The following is a 21,624-nucleotide window of genomic DNA, read 5'->3' as shown; positions in this document are numbered from 1 at the left end:
TAAAAAACCTGGGCCTTAGGAATCATAAAATATCATTACAGAATAGCTAACATGGTTTTGCATGTTTAACTTTAGGAACACATTTTCAGGTATCATGCCTGTTATAAGGAATCCACCTGCCGAGGAAAAAAAATCAGTAGTCTCAATTGTGTCTAATTAACAAATAGTGAAGACAAAAATCACAAGTTACTTGAAAATTTAAGCCAGACCAACAGCTCAGCTGACTTCAAGCAGAAAGCATTTGCTCTGCACTTCTAAAAACCAGCCCTAAAATACCTCAGACTGAGCATTTAAATATCCAGGCAACCAAAATCAAACAAATGTTTTGAAAATGTCCCGATTCCTCATCAGAAACAGTAGGAAATGGTGACATGAAAAGCGTCTTCAACAAGGATCAGTTAACACTTTCTAATCATAGACCAAGTGATGCAGATGAAGAGAAACGATGATTTCAACTGATGCAAGGTCCTAAAACACAATGGCACTTCTGAAATTTTTACATAGATATTCTTTATCTTCAGAACAAATGTTTCTAAATTCATAATGCAAAACCAAAAATAAAAACGTGCTCGTGTTGATAATAAGCCGCAGTCGGCCTCCTCCCCAAACAGCTTCAGTAAGCTTTCAGGCACACTTTTACACTTACAAAGGAATATCTAAAGCAGCATATCTCTCACACAATCGCACACACCTAGCCTGGCGGTGTGTCTATGTCCAAATCTGAGAGCTGCACTAGCATATAGAAAATACTGCATGCAAAGTAAGCTCATATTTGTGCATCAGTAACTACTGCCTTTAGCCCTAATCCTGCAAAAAATTATGCACCTACTTAACTTTATGCAGCAGGGTCTTAACTCAGCCTTTAACTCAGCTACCTGTGGTAGGGAAAATACATAAGAATTTAAGCATTTTGGGGAACTGGGACATATGAGAAGTAGGTTTCAGTGGAAAAATTCATGGCACATAGTGTTAGGTCCTTTTTGATCTGGAGAGTGACAATGAATTCTGGCTACACTCTTAAGAAGGTCAGGCCCTCTGAAAATCATCCAGTCCTTGGCAGTAGTTTAATTACAGAGACCTGGCACTAAAATATGCATACGTTGGCCTGAGGTTTTCAACATAATTTCCAGATCAACTCTTCCTTAGGAGGGCTTGTCATATACATAAATCGTTTGAATATCCATGTACTAGATTTTAAAAAAGACATTTGAACCAAGGTTTTTCCACCTATTGTGACTCAATCGCAACATACTTTTATACACCTTACATTTCTAGAAGCACAGGAAAACATTTGACTTGTAACGTAAATTCAGTTTTCAAACAGATGTTTAACCTACCTGCCAGAAGTCAGCGACAGTAGCAGGGAGAGGGCCCTGGGTGGCAATATATGCAGGGTTTCGGGGGTCATGGTCCATCTGGAATAAGGAAAAAGAACACAGACTGGGTTTATTTAAAAGAAAATCCCTTGCTGTGTTAGAGACAGAAAGTATGTGAGGGCAGAAACAAGGGACTTCCTAAAGAACTGTCATGTCCCTCCATCCTTTATTGGCAAGCAAAGAATTTTATTTCTATTTTTAAGCTCAGAGGAGAGCTTTTTCCACAAAAGACTGATGCTACCAGACAAACATCAGCACACATGATGAGCAATGTCCTATGTCCTCAATATGCAGCGTAAGATCATTTATGGTGGTTGACAAAGGCATTTATTTGAGATCAGTAACTCGTGGTTTCATAGCAACCTAGGAGCCATTTGAAACATTTTTCTACACTGAGTGTTAAGAATGCTCCACACATCTAAATATGTTCTCCATTTCCACCGTGCCAGTCAAGGGCACATGTAACTAAAAAACAGCAAAAATGGGGAACAAATTCAGTTTCTGGCTTTTTCTGGTTAGCTGATTTATCTAAATGCATGGATTTGGCCTCAACAGAGGAAGTTCTGCTTAAAGACCTTAATTATTACATTTAATTCAAGGAGCAGAAAATTCACTGAGCAGAAAAAATAAAGAATCTAAGAAACAAAGCCATCAAGAGTAAATAGGATTAGTGTGTTACAATGAATGTTTTCGAACTGATGGGTGGTTTTCTTGGTTCTAAATCTTAGGACCCATTCTGCTGAAAAAGAAGATCTGCTGATAGGATTAAAAAACAAACAAACTCATTCTAACCCTGAACTTGGCAAGACAAAACTTTGAACATAAAGAAAAGAGACCCAGTTCAGCTCTCAGATGTGTGGGTGTGACTCGGTGACACTGAAGTCGGCGAGAGTTAACTTGTACCCATGTAGCTGAAGGCAGAAATTGTCCCAATACACGACTCTGTTCTATAAGTAAAGATCTGAATAAGAATGAATGTGAGTCACATTTGCATTAACAAGCATCTACTGAATTTATTCATAGCCTAGCAAAATTTTCAGTGATGGTACATGTCAGCGTAAAAGAAGGCACCTCATAATTATGTGCAACATAAAAGAGGGAAGAACCATAAAAGAACAGATGTAAGTTATTCTAACAGAACAACAATATGATGAATGTTGCAAAAAGGAGGAGAACACTTTTATGTTTCTAATTTTCTGATGTATAATTAAGCTGGACTTAATATTAAAACTCTCCATGACAACACAACACAGGTAAAATGAAGTCACTGAATCCATTTAGAATAAAAGCCTACTTCTGATTCACCACTCACAGTTATAAAAAAACCTTGACCAGGATGTCTACAATACCATCATTTTATTCTGAGCTTCATTGAGATGCTTCTCTTATCAGCAAATAACTCTTCACAACAAGCAATTGCTCACAACAAATTTCAATGTAGCTTTCTTTGCCTTTTGACAAAAGCAAGTCTGATAGCAGGACATTTACTACTGTGAGTATTTTGAGATCAGGGAAAAACTAGCTTTCTTCAGAAAGAAGGATTATAAAAAAAACCCTTAGGAACCATTTCAAAATGGGCAACTTTTGTTTCTGTAAGAACTGAGACACTGAGCTAAACACAGCTGAAAACAACAGCAAATGTGATTAAGCAAAGGCAGCCTTAAAGGTTTGGTGTTTTTTTTTCCTCCATTATGATTGAAATAATTTCTGTTGTTTTGTTTTCAATTCCACAGAGATCTATAGGATTTAATCATATGTTTCAATGTTTTCCTATGCTGGAACTAAAAATCTTAGCTTAGAAAAATCAACCTGCACTGAGGAGGACTTGCTACTCCCAGTGGAAACTGTTGTAGGCTGCATCCACCTGAAAATGATATCACTTGTCTAACAGGCAAGAGCCTGACTTGGAAATGTAACTGACAATGAATACACCAAACTTTAGAAAAATAATAACTTACTCTGAATTTCTTCTTAAACTAAATTCTTTCGTATGTAGACATGCCAGAAAACAAAGGCAGAAAAAAATCAAGGATGATGCAAATAGCACTGTCATGGAGGAAATGCTTCTCAACATTCAGCTGATAAATCAGGAATAGGCCAATCTTGGCATTTCAGCATTAATCAACCTCTGTCACAAAGGTGCCGTTGGGACGTGGCAAACATTACAATAAGCACAGAGTAGTGAAGTGTATCAGCAGTTTAACAATAATTCAAAAGACAATTACAATTATTACATTCCAAGCACATTGTGTTGCACAGAAAACAATTATGAGCAGAAACTCTTCTTGCTTAGAGCAAATAGAAGATGGCAGAAAGCCCTATCACACTATTAAATGATCTTTAACTGAACAAAAATAAGAGCAAAGATTAAACTAATTAAAAAAAAAGTTCCTGGTTTCATCAATTTTCTATTATATGTACTGTTTTAAAGGCCACATATTTCAAGAAAAGTGTGAAAAATCACTACTCTGGTCACATTCAATTTAATGTGAGTAGGTGACTGCAAGGGATGGTTCTTGAATGTTTTTGTTATGTTCTTTTTTATTCTCTCAAGGTCACCAAGAACACCAAGGGCATCTTAATCTATCAAAGTTAACAAAAGTTTGAATAAAGAAATAAAGTCAGTAATGGGTTTTAAACTAACTAATCAAGGATCAAGTAAAAGGCTTTTTTTTTATGTCAGTAGTCATTATCTTCTTTCAAGGATCCCTTAGATTTCTCACTTCACGAAAATAAAACAGAAAATGTATTCTCCAGAGAACAATAGAGAGCAGCAGACTCCATACTATCAAGTATTAAAACAAAAATCGACTGCTTGCTAACATTTTACATCAGAACAACTTTCAGAAATCACCCTAATAGTAATTCTTCAAAAACACCAAGATTTTTCCCTCTATGTCCCCATCAAAGCACAAAGTTCACAAGGCTTACATCAGAACTGGATCGAACAGCCATTTTTTGGAAAGAAAAAGCTGCAATTATTACAACTGTTCTGCTATGGCGGAATTCTCATTTTCTGCTGCAGTACAACAAAGGCCAGCCTGCTGATAATGTTTCAATCTATTTTTCTGTGATTTTGTATTAGGGAAAGAAAGGGATCAAGGATTACTATAACTGACCATGCAATTGACTGTGGTGATTTCCATCACTACCAATATCAAAATCAAATGGAAACAAAAAGGAGGAGCATTCAGATGTTTTTCTACAGGGCTTTGTAATGTAAGTTGACTTACAGTATCTTAAAGTAGGACCGTATATAAAGAACACAGTATCACAATTAGTTGCACCTTTGTTAAATTAGTATCAGACCACAATTCCACCCTTGGTTTTCTAGAGAATAAAAGCTACTCCTTTAGTTCTTCCAGAGTTCTACTATCCAGTTTCCTTATCCTAGCTCTTCGCAAGGATTCCCTGAAGAACTCTGAACATTGTTGAGTTTTTATCTAGATAGAGACCATGCTGCTGTTTGATGTCACTGATAATGCTGATGAAATACAGCAAAATCAATACATTCCGGGCGTAAATCCTCAAATTTATTTATTTGGACTTAAGAGTGGTCCATATGGATTCTTGTTAAGTAGTCTTCTAAAACTGTAAACCGAAGTAAAATTGTCAATAGGCATCAATGACCATTTTGAAATCTCACGTACATGACACACCGATTCATTCCTGCCCTTTACCTTTCCTCTCAGCTTATCAGATCCTTACTTTCCACACGGAAAGATGCTGGGTCTTACTCACACCGCATTTACCTTGATCTAAATCCTTTGAGTTCAGCTGAAATATTCCTAAATTGTATGAGATCAGAATGAGATCCAATGTAGACCAAATATAACGGAAAGAAAGTTGAACTCAAAATTCGTATGGATTCCAGCTACTGTGTAGCTTCCAGATTTAATGTGTTTATAATACCATATAATCTATTTCATGCATGCATTTATTACACAGAGTACAGACAGTCTCTAAAAGTAAAAAAGTGTATTTGTTGTTGTAAAAGAAAGCATATCCAGCAAATGTAGATGAACTTTGTAATCACATTCATCTCGGCATTAAAATCAAAAAGGTAGACTTGTCCTCATCCTCATGTTTGAGTTAAAATTTAAAACAATTTTTAAATCCTTCCTTTAAAACCCTAATGGAATGAAAGAAGTAAATCTGGTTGTGAATGCCATTATGAATTTCAGAGTCTATTCTTGGTGATGAAATCTGTATGCTGTGTTTGAACAAACTGTCATGCTAATGACATTCCTCAGTCTGGTGTCTTCAATAATAAGCAAACTGAGTTTTAAATGTAGTTGATGGGATTTTTTCTCTCTCAGACACCCTATGAGGAAAAACAGAATTCCCATTTACTTTCATGACCTCTGATTTAAAAGCAAAAATTGCACATTATTTACTACTGGATGATTTTCTCGAAATTTAATGAGGACTAAGTACAAATATGACAGATGTAATTATCACAGTTTTATTCTGCACAGTCAGGGTCTTCTTGTGCTGTAATTGCAAGCCTTTCATTCAGCTGCCGATAGCAGAGTTATTATCATAGTACTTTATGTTATTTCAGAGAGGAGGGAAACAGATTTCTACCTCACTTTTACCCTGCAAATTTATCCTAAGGACTCATTTTGCCTGGCCTCATGCTACAGTGAAATTAAAGACCTACGGGAAGAACTTGGACTAAATCTTTGCTGATTCTCCTCACCCACTCCCAGCCATGGTGAGGCCATCAATCTAACCCCAGTTTTCACAACATAAGGGAGGGAAAGGAGGTCTTGAGGGGGGTAGCATTTTTTAAAAGGAAGAAACATGTGGGCAGGTGGCCAGCTCATTGTCTAGCACAGGGATTTTTTTACGGTGTACTGCTGCACTCATTTAGACTTAAGTTAAGGTTGAGTGAGCCCCAGCTGGAGACTGGACCACTGACCCAGAAGCTGGAGATACCCAGCGACATGTACACGACTGGAAGCCTCCCTTGACGAAGCTCAAATATAATTACTTTATTTTACACTCTTCCCCCACCAGACAGCTCACACGCGCAGGGAGGGAAAAGCCTCTTCTGGTCAGTTCAGACCATACTGATCCTGTGCTATTAAAGCCCATTTTGCAGCTCACTACAGTGCTCACTCCTAACCCAAGTGCTGCAAGGAGCGAATACACCAGGAACATCTCTGTATTGACATGATAATTACTGGGGTTATTTAAGTTGAAAGGCAGCAGTCTGAAGGAAAGAAATGGTAGGATTTTTGCAAGAGCGAATAAAGGGAGACTTACTGATAGTCCACATCCACTGTACACTTACACAGACGTTGATTAAACGTGTGTCTGCTAACAGAAAAGATCTCAAACAAACAGCACTAGTAACAGCATGTATGGCCAGCTCAGGCTGCAATAGCTGTACAGCCACAGTAAATACTGCAGAATCAAGTGCCCAATATAATAGTCCAGTAGGCTTCGGAGGTGGGGAGAACAGACACTGAATGTCTCTGCCACTCCTATACTCCACTTCATTATACAAAACCTACACCAGATTAACAAATACATTTACGCTAACCTGAAGATATTTAATTTGTTTTGAAATGAAACAGTTTGCAAGGAATCTTTCCAAACTATGGGCTTGCAAAGTAGTGATTTCCTCCTACCAACCTCCCACTGCATCACCTTCAGGAAACACACATTTTATCTATTGCTTTCAAAATAGCAAAATGACTATTGACTTAGTGAAATGAACCCACAAAACCATCTGGAGCATCTCTTTCCTTGGAATAACAGGTCGTCTACACAAATGTGGGTTGTGGCACTCCTTCCCACACAGTAGGGTCCCTATCCTACCATGAAGAAGCGGAACTCAAGAGCTTTTCTTGGCAGTTTTTCATGGCTATGCAAGATACTGGGTGCTTGTCCCAATCCAATGAAACACTTGTGCACCCCCTTATCTCTGGGCACAGAAATATTTCTGTAAGAGGTATAGAGACAACCATAAGAATTTTTGCTTCATCAGTGTGACTTGTTTTATTGAACAAAACTCTTGAGTCTGGGAAATATACAAAAAATATATACTTTCTAACCTTGCAGAGGAAAATACCCTTATTAAGTGCTGGATGGAAAGGCAAGATTACAACCTCCTGTAAATCCAAGAGAGTTAAAGCTGTGGAAGCAGAGATCCTCTGCCTGCATTAGATTCGGGCATCCTGACAAAGCAAATCTCCTCCCAGTTATGTCAATGGGATATCTTGGTCCTGTCTCTCCACCCCCAACACTACTTTATAATATTTTTCAGTGTAATTAAGGGAATAGATACATCATAATCCAGAACTACAATTGCAACAGGCATATACACACATCCAAGAATTTACCCCTTCCCCAACCAATTTTGAATACTGAAAACAGTTAAGCTGTGCCTACACAGACTTTTGGGCAGGTTGCAGAAGCCCATCTTCGTTATTCAGTAAAAACACAGCATCTGTACTGCTGCCAACGCTGAACCTGGCTTAGCACTGTCTACAGATGCTGTAAATCCATTTCTGCACCATGTTGTAGTCACGCGAATTACAACCAAGCTCTTACAAGAATACAATATCTCACTTCCAGTTAACACCTCCCACTCCTGTGCTTGCCACAAAACCTCTCAGCTTCTACTATCAAATTAAGGTTTGACCAAACATAACTCACCGAATGTGCCGTGAAGACGGGCAAACAGAGCACTGAAGCCCTGGAGCTGGACCTCTGTGCATGACTTTACAAGCAGGACACATATTCCTTGAAGCACCAAGTTACTCTGATCTCCTGATACTGGGCCAGCTAGAGCTTGGTCTAGTCAGAGACATAGTTAAAAGTAGTCCAAAACCTGCTTTAATCTGTGTGCATCTGCTCCTGTCCTCTAAAGTGGCAGCTGGCAATTCCTGAAGTGTGCAGGTGCTTTGGTTTCCCCTCTACCCTAAGCCAAAGCCAAAAGCATCCCCAAGATGTTTGTTGGGTTCTATGTATTTTTTAACTCTTTGAATAAAACATTTTTATATGTTCAAGGAAATAAAGCTTTTGCACTCTGCTGAAAGTAATACAAACAAAGCTCAGGGAACAGTTTCTATGTAGTTGTGGGTTTTTTTAAGAAAAAAAGTATTGTCAACAGCATTGGAGTGAAGCAGCCTGTAATTTCATGCTGTTGCAAATTGTCAGCTGCCTTGCCCACACAAAGTGATTTAACTGGGGGAGTGATACTCCCCAGGAAAATGAGCCAGTAATGGCATACACAGCCCACTGCAGTGAGAGCTAATTCTCCATCCTAAGTTCTTTCTCATAGTTTCCCTACAATAACTTTTTAGTACCTAATTAATATGAGTAAGAACCATGAGCAAAAGTGACTCCAATAGTAGCAGTCTCATGGGGGTCAAGAGCACAGTACCTTCTTCCCCCTTCAAATGGATATCATGGCACTTCCATTGAGACGCTATGACAGGGCAATGCTACTGGCTCTATCATACCTGTTTCGTGTCTAAAAATAGAGACCTTTTCTCCCAATCACCTTTCACAGACAAGAAAGGATTCATATTCAGCTTACGTAGAGTGAGAAAGGGCAGCTGGGCCACACCGGAGTATTCAGAGGCAAAAATTGGGTTGACCTATTTTGCAGTTCGAATGAATACACAGGTGGTAAGGGATCTTGTTCTTGCTTTCAAAACAGCAAGCTCAGAGAAGAACCAGGAGAGCTACAGAAACACCGAGCTGTGCATCGACAGGGCAACAGAGGAAGAAAGGTAAGAGGAAATGACACTTCCTGATGCAGAAGAAGTTCAGAAGCCTGTGGAGCTCAGCTCCCTATGCCTACAGAAACTATTCCTCCTATGACTGTAGCTAGTAGGACAAAGCAAAAAAAGAACAAGCAAGTTTTACCTCCTCAGGGAAGGAAAAGTTCCACTAAGGGTATATTGTTGAATTTTATAATCCATAAGTTAATAACATTAAGTACAGAAAACCTGGCAGTATTACAGGGTAGAACGATGACTATCTAGTGACTTTCTTTTCTTAGTACATAAACTTCAAGGGTATTGCATGCACATGTAGAAGATTTATTTCTCTTCAGTTTGAAAGGACAGCCTGAGCCATCAGAGTTGTGAGGTGCTCACAGTCTGAGGTTGCACAACCTGAGCAGTGAGGTGCCTCAATTTAGCATAGTTTAACAACAAGGATAGACAGAGAATGACTATTTGGGTTATTTCTCATAGGTTACCGTACTTACAATTGGGCTAGCATTGATGTAGTCTGAATTGTCGTGGCTATTTTCACCTTTCAGACATATCCTGGAATGATCATCTGCAAAGGAGAAAATAAGAGAAGAAAGTTTCTATACAAGTATTCTACCCATTTTAGGTTAAACAAGGCAAAGTCAGATTAATGTGCATTTCAAGGCAGGCAAATGGTAAATATGAGAAAGGATTTTTCCTTCTGACTCCCAACCTAGCATAGCCTTGATACAGCCACAGTGTCACAGCACAGCCTGACTCAGGAATGAAGCACCAAGATGCTGAGCATCAGAGGCTGAGTATCAGAAAGCATGTCTTCATGAGATGTACCATAATGTGCGACAACCTCTCGGAGGAAAAAGGGGAATCTCTACCGCTCAGAGAGTTCAAGATTTAAACTAGGCAAATCAGTAGTAAAAAACATATTATAGAAAACACTCCTGCATTGGCAGGGTCATGGAAGAAGTAAACTGATGGACTTTGTCTACAAAATGAACATGGAAGTACAGTTGAGAGCTGGACAGTAAGGTAATCTGTCCTGATCAAAACCAGTGCTGTGTGGTGCTGTGCTAGTGAGGTGGGGAGACAATATGACTTGGAGATGATTGTGGGAGAGAGAAAATGCCGGTAATAACTGCACCTAAAAGTATGTCTGGAGCATATATAGATACCTTGCACTGCTGGTAATGTAGCTAGTTCAGACACCACCAGTAAAGAAAGCAGCAACTCTAGACATCGGAGACTTACTCATGTTGTTTGCCCATTGTCAAGATTCTTTTATCACTTTTTAATGTGTATTTTTACTGGTGCTAGCTTAATTGTGTTTAGAGCTGGTCCACCCCAAACTCTTGTCCTTTTTTTTTTTATTTCAGGACATATGTAAAGGATGGGTTTTATTTGTCTGTATTTAGACAGTGACAATGCAGATGTCTGCTTCTCTTCCAGCTACCTAGATCCACTTTCTGCTAAGAGAAAATAAATATTTCTATGTCATGAATCATCTCATCCCAATTTAGCTGTCTCAAACAGGCCAAGCTGCACTTGAGAAGTGCCTGTTTCTTTCCATTGACTAAAGAAAGACCAGACCACACACAGATAATTTATGCGAGAGATGTCTAAGTCTACATACGAATCTCTAACAACTTGTACCTGATACATAACCAGCACAACTTATACTTCTCAGCAAACCTACCCTGCACAGCGTATTGTGGTGAGAGGCCGCAGAGCTGCCCATTCTGTAACTCTCTACAGTTGAACATGGATACTGATGTTTTGAGAGGATCTTTCCATGAATTATTCAAATAGACAAAATAAGAGTACAGGAATACACCCTGTCCCCCTTTGTATCTTGTCTAGTGGGCTATGACACCTTTATTAAGAGCAGAATTCCAAGTTGGCTTTTTAAACCATTAGAAGAACAATAAATGAGTTAGTTACCAACCATTGTAAGTACCACACAGGAAAGTAGAGACAGAGGGTTTGGGCTCTGCTTTGGTTTATTCACCAGTAATATCATGGCAGTTCAATATGCGAGCAAGACAAAGGTGTGCTTGTAGGAGTGTTGTTTATAGTCACTCAATCTCATCAGCAATATTTAACCCACCAAAGTGAGCAACCTTCTCCTGGAATGAGATGAGAGGTGAACAAGTCATGTCAAATGAATGAAGAGCCATTCTTCAATATTCACATAAAATTATTTCTTGTAGTAAGGTTTCAACACAATGGGAGGATGAACAAAATGAGAAAGGGAACACGTTCATGCACCTAACCACTTCCACTTTACTTTGGCACCACTGCACAAAAAAACCCAAAAGAGCTTGTGACATCTGAGATCTTGGGGCTACCCAAGATTTTTTTATAGGAAGATTTACAATGAACATTGTCACAGAGTGCTTGAGGAACTACAGCTCTGAAACCTTTTGGCTATGCAAGAGATATGCAGGTTACCTGCGCTAAATACGGTCTCTCACCTATCTGAAGCTAAGTAAGCACTCAGGATAAGCCCCATTCATTAGAGAGCAAAAGTGTTTGAACTAATCACTGAAGAAAATGTGCGAAATGTTTTCAAATGGATGAGGGAAAGAGAGCAGACAGTGATTCATCAGTATTTAGGAAAGAGCTGTCAGTGTGATTCTCCAGTAAAAGTCAAGTGTCAGATCACTAATTTCAGGACCTTTTTTTTTTAAAACATAATGTTTTATCCAGACCCTCTGATTTAGTGTGCCATATCATTATCCTGCTGTCTTGGAAGGTTTATCAGAGGGTGAGACATGTTAAGGCTTTGGTAGTGAGAAGGTGGTGAGACTTTGTATTTGCACTCAGAAAAAAAAAAAAAGTGCGCAAAAAAGGTTGTACATGTGTTTTCTGCATATATCAAGAGTTTGCACCCATGTGTGCTTCAGTTGCAGCATCAAGCGTTCATATTGACAATGAACAGATTGTGCTTGTCTATGCCTGTTATCACCTCAAAGCTTCTAGGAACTAGCATAACAGCTCTTCAGAAACAGGCAGAAGAAGAAGAAAAAAAAAAAAGGATACCATGGACACCCGTTTGTTATGTTAACAATAAGCAACTACGGGGGAAATGCCCAATGTACAAGATTTTTTTTTTGGTGAACTGCATATTGATTATGCTAGAAGCAAGAAAAGAGAAGCAGGAGAAGCAGGAAATAAAAGGAAGGAAGGGGATGACAGAAAACGAAGATATATAAGATCAATCTAAAAAGCGAGAAAGAAAGATGAATGAAGAAAGAGGAGAGGAGAGGGACAGTAATAAGGAAGTGAGAGAAAAGACAAATGCTGTTACTAGCTACCGCAATCTGGCCAAGCTACAGCTAGTCATCATTTCAAATATCTACAATAGCTGCTGCTGAATGCTGAACTAGTTTGCATTTGCTATTGCTCCAGCCAAGCCACAGCTGAAAGAAAAGCAAAATGTATAGATGTATATGGATGGCAGAGAGACGCTTCCTCAACAAGAAGGCTAGTACTAACCTATAGCTGAGGAGAAACATAGCACAGTTGTATTTTATATACATAAAAAATATACAGTATACAATATAAAGTATAAATTATGAAGTATAAATTATGAAGTATAAAGGATAGAGGATAAAGGACAAAATATAAAGCAAACACACATGAGTTTGCAGTATATAAAAACTCAATTTATAGACTGAGAAACCTAAGTTTTGGTGTCTACATACAGATGTCTTCATGTGGGTTAGGTTACAGTTAATGGAGCTTGATTTAGTTGGCTAAACATGAACATGTACTGTTTGAGAAATGGTAGAGTAGATGAGACATTGCAGAAGGAGAACACATATGACACAAGACGTAAAGACTTGGACGCTACTGGACGAGCAGCTGAAGCTCGCACAGGATATATGAGGGCATCCTAGAGCTATTAATTTCACTGTAAACCAAAGAGCAACTTTTGGCCATTGCAGAGCTCTCTTGATGCCACTGCACTGACTAGCTCTTCACTGGCTGTAATGGGTGCTTCGACACCTGGCTCATATGGAGGCAGCTACATGGAGACACTTAAATTTAGGCATCTTAATCTACGATTTCAGAGAATCATGCCCAGAGAACTTGATTCAATGCCTCAGTGTAGGCTTCTAGTGACATCTGAGGTGCCCTAAGGACACTCAGGCTAGCAGCTGGGAGGGCACAGGTCTCCCATAGAGCTTGTGTTACACCTACTAGCTCTGCGTGGGTACCTTGAATACTTCAGGCATCTCAAATGGCACTGGATTCCTGTGTTTAAATGACTGAGTTGAGTGCAAAACATCATATCTATCTGGATTATTTAAACAGTGACCAATACTACAGTATTATTCCATCTCACGGTCTTCTGTTTATCTCACAGTAGCCCTACGACTTAATTAAGATCTATTACTTTTGTTGTTTTTCAGATGGGGATTGAAAGCTTGGAAAAGTAAGACTCACATCTTACCTAATTCTCTGTGTCTTCTGTTTCCTTTTAGTCAGATACTTCTGAAGGAACAGAACCAACAAACAAAGGCAAACAAGGAATATGGGCGACTTTGGGTTGTCCGAATCCAGGCATCACACAGCAGAGTGAACCTCACAACTATCAGCCTGGCACATTCTGCCCAGATCTTCATTCTCTTCCTCCTAGATTTAGACTGATACTTTTTTTTCCATACAAAGCACTCTACAGAACTACACTGAAGTAAGAAAGTGAAGAAGTACTGAGGACCAAACGTGGAGCAGTCTGATGACTGCAAAGAATCATAATGTGTTGATTATTTTGCCCATAGGTTATCTGCACAGAACAGAGCTCTTCTTAGATCTGAACTGAAGTCAAGTTCATTTATGCCAGAGCACTATTTGTACATGCATTACTGATACAGATCATGCACACACCCAGAGCAAGCACACTCTGCTCAGGCTGTCCCGTCGTCAGTGCACAACCCCTGGCTGTGCTCTGCCTGCACACAAACCTCAGAGCTGGGGGCACACTCTGCCCCTAAATGCTTTGCTTTCCTTTGGAGGAAAACCAAAGCACAGAGGTAAGAGGGTTGCTCTAATATATGCCATGACTCACGGACCCAGCTATAGTAGACAGCTTTTGACAGATGACCACTGCAAAAAGTTGTTTGCTAGATTTTCAAAATACCTAGATGTATCTATGGTATACATAAATAAAAACATACAGTATTGACCCCATTGAGATGGTTTTATTTTGCAAAGATGCAGAAAGAGAAAATAAAGTCTGGAAAGTCTTTTTTTGGACGTCAACAAATAGAGCTGCTCATGTGTTCATACGGAAAAAAGGCATCCCATTGCACTAAATTATAGCAATCTGCTTGTTGGTTGGATAAAAGGATGCAGTTTTGTTAATCGAGAAGGTCCAAGTTACTTCCACAGTCAGAATTTTTTTAACTAGTAATTCATTAATTGCAGTGTCAAGGTGTTCTGCTACCAAGTATTTTAAAAGCTGTTTGTAAATAGAGAAGATAGGTATAAAAGTAAATCTATGATAAAATTGTGAGATTAAAGATAACGTTAATCTAGAAATTAGTTATATAATCAGCAAAAAATAAAGTTGTATTGTTTTAAGACTGCTTAAGAAAGGAAAATGCAAAGTAAATGCAACATGATATTAAAGCTTCTTTTAAGCCTTCCTAAGGTGAAATCTTTTACATGAATTGGCAATCTTGTTCTACCCTGTCAAGGTGATTATGAATATGAAAGGGGTAAGGAAATGCTAACAAGGCATTACTCTGTGAGAATACTTGAATGTGGCATAACAACTTTGTAGCATATTAAAACCGTATGAGCATTGCTTCTTAATTCATTATGAAGCAAATCTGTGACTTTTTGTTATAGATTTAGTGTCAAACATAGCCAAAAAGAAGTGGGCAAACTGGGCTCTTTCTCATCTCAGTCTAATCTGAGAGTCTACAATAACCATCACCTTATCAAAATCTGATATTGTTTAAACTCTATGCCGCACTTTCCACCCATCATCAAAGTAGTTTTAAGGATATAACATGGCTGTTTAACAGTGCGCAGCAACTTCAGAAAGTGAGGGCAGGTAATTTTGTGCAATTCAGTCAAAAAGGAAAGCTCCCAGTGCACTAATAGCCATAATAGAAGTTTCCACATTGTCACAAAGCCAAAAAGTAGCATTTTGCTCTTGTAAAAGTACTAAGGGATTTTAAATGTGATAAAATACTTCTAATTAAAGCTTCAGATAAATTGCAGCCACCTTGTCCACGTCCAAATACCTTCCCAGGTAGTACCGATTCAGTCTAGACTTGGCGATAGAACAGAAGAACAGGCGTAACAATGTGCCATGGAAGAAGCAATGGTAGCGACTCGTCAGCTGAAGGCTTATTAGTGTAGGCTGATTCATCCACATGGTACCATATGATAAAAAGAGACAGACTATCTTAGCTCTGAAAATAGTTCAGCTCTCTAGTGTGGTATGACACACAAGCTAAAAATCTCTGCTCTTTAGGACTGCCGCAGCTATGTTACTTCTGGATTCAGAGCTAGAACGGTCTAGTCTGAGGGTCCCTATCTTACTGCTCGTTGTATCATGCAGACATGTTTCCTACATCAGCTGAATAACCAGCAGCAATATCTGGCAACACCTGTAGCTCCCATGCTGTCTCCAAGGCAGCAACCAGAAACAATCTGGCTTAATTTATGAGCAGGGACTTGGAATAGCTTAAGATGGTCTGACTGTAAGTCCACATTGAAAAGAACACTTTAAGCAGGAAGATTAACTTGGATCAATACACATTATCACAAAGCAATTTTCACTTCCTGTCAAAATGGTTAAATGCTATTTTTTCAGGATGGAAAAGAGCACGGAAATCTTGCACTCCTTTAACTTTCATGGTGACTTCTTTAGAACTTTTTAACAGATCTGATCCCAAAACACATGGAAGTCAGCAAACTGTTGCTGTTGCCCCAAAAGGCTTTCCACCAGCGCCACATTTAGCCAGGAGAATTCGTATCACCTAACTATCGTACTCCTCTCCTAAGCAGCAAAGTATTGCAAAAAAGCCACTACATAAACAAGAGAGCCAAATACTGCTGAAGCAAATAGGCAAGGACTGATGGGCTCAGTTAAATTATCATGTACTTCCAAAGAATCTTCACTCTAAATCTGGCTCTGACATTTACTTAACGTGTTACCTGTCATTCCTCATTTCCAAAGGAGGAATAGTACTTACTCAAGGCTCTCATAGGGAAAATTAATGTTTTCAGGGCACTTTAAAAATTAAAATAGCTATATACGTTTGCCAAGCTACCCAGCTGGGTTGTGGGCACACTGACTGCGAGCATTTTTGTTGCTGTGGACTGTGCATATATTCTCAGTTTCAGTTTTGTTTCATTGGTTGCTTAATAAAATGTGTGGCCATAGATTACCAATGTAATCTATGAGATACATATATTTGCATAGGAAATATATGCTGCTTTTATTTCAAGCTCAGAAAGGTGGCTGCTTACAGGAAAGAGCAGATTCTAGGAATATAAACACTGGCTGCTTTTTTTTTTTCTTTTTCTCTTTTTATCCTAAGCCTAGCAGAGAGAGAAGCCAGTTTGCAAGCTTATCCACTAAAGCCTAAAGGGGCTCATTCAGTACAGCTGAGTATCTGATAAACAGATCATCTAGCTCTGATTATAGACTGCTGGTATTACTGTTGGATGGACATGCTACCAACTTGTCTAAACACAAGCCAAACTTCTTTCTGTTGAATGGCTACAGATGCCACTCTTGTACAGAAAGTATATTCCAGCACTGAAAAGCACTCTGGCTATTGAATTTCATGAGACAGCACAGCTGCAGCAGCAGTGCTGTGTGACATAGTTATGCGTTTTTGTAACATATATGCAACTTATAAGGAGACAAACAGTGTCTGATATGACAACAGGACATGCACCCAGCCCATAGCTGTAGCTAGTTTTCTAGTACACATATAAGCTACTCCATATTCTGTTTGCCCGTCATCTGTAGCTTTCAAATCACTGTGCAAAGGATATTGAAAAAAGCATCAAGAACTTAAAAGGCAATCAACCAAATTAAAGTGTACATACATGGTACTACAGTCCGTGAGCGGTTCTTCTGGGTATTTTCCTCCTGCTGTGCAACGGTGGTGGCATTGGGTTCAGCCTGATAAGCACACAGAGCTTCCCACTCCTTCTCCAGACGATTCTTGTTTTTCAGATGATCTTCCATGTAGGACTGGAATTAAAAGAATACTGTATTAAGCATTGACTTAGCTAAGCTCAAAGCTAAGCTAAAAGGATGTATCTCAGGAAGGAAAGCAGGGGAATCCTGAGCTTTGGGGACAAAACACACTCATTCACTTAAGAGAGTTAACTTTAAGCTTATTTGTGCTGTACGAAATGAGAATGCTAACATATACCAGTGCTAACAGAGAAGAAATGCTTGAAACCCCCAGCTACTGAGCTTCGGGAAAAAAACTATTTCTTCTTCAGTACCTAGAAAATGTAAGCCCAAATGTCTCACATGTCTCTTTCATCAGGCAAAAGAAACAAAAAAATCCCAAAAAAGAAACAAAAGCCCATTGATAAAAATTACTTACTACAACAACAGCTCACGTCAAACCGAAGGCTTTTAAAACCAGAGTTCAAGCACATATGCAAGTCACAACAATGATACAGCTGTTGAGGAGAATTAAAAACTTGTCAGGCTGAAGTGTCATGGCTCAAGTACCAGGTCATTAGGAACTCGTCCTGCACATGGACTGGCACAGAGAGGGTCTTGAACTGAGAAGGTGCTGTTAATTAATATTAATATATGTTGTAAAAGATCGTACCTGGCATTCAGGAAAAGTCAACAGTGTTAGGAGAAGCATCATGAAAGAAAAATTAACTGGCTGTGGCAGGTATGATCAGAGTATATTGGTGCAGGTCTTAAGTTTTTGCAGATCTCCCAAGGCTAGAGATTCAGTACAGCAGTGGATCGAGAATTCAGTTCCAAAGATTTGCCAAAAGTGAACTAAAACCCTATTCCTTCACCCCATGGACCTGAAAATTGTCCAAGCAGGTGAGGGGAAGAGAACAGAAAGGAGGAGGGGTGGGGAAAATCAGAAATCTTCCCTTCCCTTTAGCACAAAAATTAAGAAAGTGATCACCAGGTACTGTAAGCCTACTTATACAGGCAAATTACCTTTCAGAGTCTGTCATCTTCTCCCATGCTAAGCAACAGAATAATCTCACATTACACCCAGTTCAAACTCCATACTACCTTTACAAGGTAGGCTGAAGTTAACATCCCTAAACAGATGAAAAAAGGGACAGGCTGTTTAGGGGACAGGCTCGGCGTCTGGCCGGGGGTCGGGAGCAGAGCTGTGGGTGCCTCTGGCCCAAACACCAGTCAAAGCGGTTCTTGCTGGAGCACTCCCTAACACAGCCTAATCTGTAGCAACACTTGGCTGGAAAAAGCTCCTGGAAAGGATTCACTGAAAAGTATAAAAAGCAGCTTAATTGCTTAGAAAACCCTTTTCCATAAACAATCTCTGTTATTATATCTCAAATAGTTCTTCCCAAACATGCTTTAAGGAAGAAAGGCTCTCGTGCCCTCTCAGCAGGTTTAACAGAAGGTGCAAAAAGCTTGCAGCTTGTCTTCCGCCAAATGGGAGCTCTGCTAAAGCTGTCGCTCCGCCGCGCTTCCCACCCCACCGGCGAAGCAGGATACCGCTCTCTCTTGCAGCTTGAACGGGTTTTGCAGTTACGAAAGAGCCCCTGACACACAGCTTTGTTTTGCGCAGGGTTTGTCGGGTGTGTGCGTCTTTACGCGAGATTTGTAAATCAAACCTGTTACTGAAAAGCAATTCAAGAAGTGACGCTTCCAGAAAGGGCATCTTCAGGGACACAGAAAAATACTGCATTAGAAGAAAGGTTTCTAAAGGAGGTAAAAAATAGTGGTGGCCTAGATACAATCAAAACACCTACTGGGTGATTGCTTCTTTTCTATAATGAAGGAAAAAGCACTGCAGTGGACAGAGCTGTGACCTGACAGACGGGGAGCTGGGAGAGTTGCGCGGCCCCGTCGTGTGTTAGGGGAGCTGGTCAGCTAACGTGTTCCCAGCCTTCACCCGCAAGTTAGCGGGAGGAAACCATCCTCTGACAGTTTGCTTGTCCTTGCCAAAAGGCTGTTGCTACTGGGGAAAGGAGGGAGGCTAAAGATCCCGTTCTTTTCTCCTAGTAAATCTGTGCCTTGATATGTATACTGAACATAATAAAAAGATAATCCCTCCTGAGCAGAGACTAGTTGGTATATGAGAATTTTTATGAGGCAAAGGGAAAAAAATAGCAAAATCACAATACCACTGAGCCAAGACTCCTGGCTTCAGAGAAGCTGTTTAGCATGCAGCAGGCAGAGATCAGGCAATCAAGGACCAGCCCGTAGCATCTTCCCATTTTAAACCACAGTTTTATAATCTGATTCATTTTGACATGCCCATCACCAATGTCCCATAGACTTCAGGGACACTTTATGCAGATGTACAGACCCGCCAACACTGAATCTCTCCAAAGTACTGTAAGATTCACGAAGCTGTATGAAAAGGGCCATGAACATTTCATTCCTAAGGCAGGGCTGTACATAGCAAGGAGCTTCCCGTTGGCTCCAGCTTGCCTATTCGATGATTTCAAGGACTGCGTTTTAAAAAAGAAATTTGTTTTCTTTTTAAATCATCAAATGTGACACAGTTAAGGTAATCTGATTGCTTTTAGTGCACATGAATTTTTAAATAACTCATGTCTCTTTAAAAAGGAATACTGTTACTTTTACCTTCCTTTTTCAGGGAATCCTGAGTGTAAAGAGAAACGAATGTTCAAATGAAAACACACTGAAATCTTTACTTTAACCAGACAACCACTTTTCATGTAGTTTCAACACCTCCATCGCATGGATCAGATTCACAGGGCACTTCCTGACAGGTCTTGAAAAGGTGTTTGACTATTTCAACAGGCTTGTGGAAGGCTCTGCACAATATGAACATCTGCTTTACACACGTTTAAAAAAGCTACCGAGAAAGAAGCTTGCTTTAAAACATTCAGGATTCAGACAATTCCCTCAGAGTTAAGTAATCTTTCATTTACAGTCCTTCAGAGCCCCTATGCTCATCCCCATTTTGCTAAACAGAAGCTGAGTGATTCTGAAACACTCTCTTGGGAGCTGCTGGATGTACATTAAATTGAGTGGAACTTTTGATATTTTAGAGATTGTATGTCTACTCAAATCCACTCGTTAATTAGGATGTTTTCATGAGACATTCTACAGCATTTGCCTGGTACAAAAGAAATTCATTACCAACATGTCAAACGCACATGATTTTCCTTGTCCCAGAGCAGCAGGTAAAATAAATAGAGGTTGTCACCACTGTTACTGTAATGCTCCTCAAAGCCTGCTGAAAAAGGTAGAGGTCTGGTCTCACCAATAGGTCCACATCAAGACAAGTCCTGTAATCCCAAGTATATGCTATTATTTAAACAAACACTGTCTGCTTGGACAGATCTCCTGAGGTACTTCAAGTTTCATTAAGTCTTAATTTTCCTTCCCCAGAGCCTCACCTGCAAGGACAATTGGTAGCCCAGTTCATACTTTCTCTTGTATACACAGATGAGATGCTCTTGCTACCAGACATGTTATGGGGATAAGAAGGATGCATCGACATTATGTGGAGGGGGGGTGTGTGTTGTAAAATCTATTATTATTGTGTGAGACATGCCAGTCGTAAGGCAAAAGATGAGCTTTCAGCCAGAGGATGAAAAACTGTCCCAGGGACAATGAATCTCTGGCCAAGAGAACCAGTGCCAGTGGCAAATATTAAGACAGATTCAGCGTGCCTGAACACAGACACAAAGACGGAGCACAACAGCCTGCCTTGGCTTTAGTAAAACTTCCTGAGCGCTCAGTTGATGTTGTAATATGGTGTCAAACTACTTTGTTTTTCCTTCCTTTTTTTTTTTTAATCAAGGAGTGGCATCCAGTACGTGCTCTGTGACTAAATTAAGGTTAACAAATACAACAATTAAATTCTAGTTGTCCGGTCAATCTCCAGATACCTTCTTCAGAGATAGTATGGTTTGCATCTGTCAAGATATTTGTTTTAAAAACACCTATTTTATTAGATGATGTTCAGCTATTACAAAAAGCAATTATTTTTTACAACATACTTCCAATATGGTACTTGATTAGACGCTCTTTTCACGACTGAGGATGTCTCTTTTAATGAAAAGATGGGCAACTGTTAAACTGACAGACCTCGACAGGTCTAATCGAATCTCAAATGTCAGCTGAAGAACTGGATGGGACATTATCTTAATCCTTGTGAACAGTGACCACTCAAATCCACACCTTTCACCTAACAGTGTGAGAGCCACTGCTTTCAAACTGCTGCCTCTTTTTCCAGAGGTGCAGAGGGCCAGGCAGTGCCGTGGTGCTTCACTGGGTTCTTCAGAAGGAATCTGGAGAGAAGAGAATTGGCCTTAGCTAT

The 21,624-nt window shown here is 39.6% G+C and overlaps 1 protein-coding gene across 1 annotated transcript in view; it reads right to left on the bottom strand.

The window, feature by feature from the left end:
- The window catches only part of PTPRN2 (protein tyrosine phosphatase receptor type N2), a 665,205-nt gene that overhangs the window by 46,575 nt on the left and 597,006 nt on the right, over positions 1-21,624 (bottom strand). The window contains exons 15-17 of the mRNA XM_049798257.1: positions 17,192-17,339; positions 9,610-9,683; positions 1,338-1,415 (exon numbers count right to left, since the gene is read on the bottom strand). Coding sequence (XP_049654214.1) covers positions 1,338-1,415; positions 9,610-9,683; positions 17,192-17,339 — 300 coding nt within the window. The remainder of the gene's footprint in view (positions 1-1,337; positions 1,416-9,609; positions 9,684-17,191; positions 17,340-21,624) is intronic.

The sequence above is a fragment of the Accipiter gentilis genome, chromosome 4, assembly GCF_929443795.1.
Source record: "Accipiter gentilis chromosome 4, bAccGen1.1, whole genome shotgun sequence".
NCBI classification, from domain to species: domain Eukaryota; kingdom Metazoa; phylum Chordata; class Aves; order Accipitriformes; family Accipitridae; genus Astur; species Astur gentilis.
Note: the sequence above shows the minus strand (reverse complement) of the source record. Positions and strands in the feature narration are given on the sequence as shown.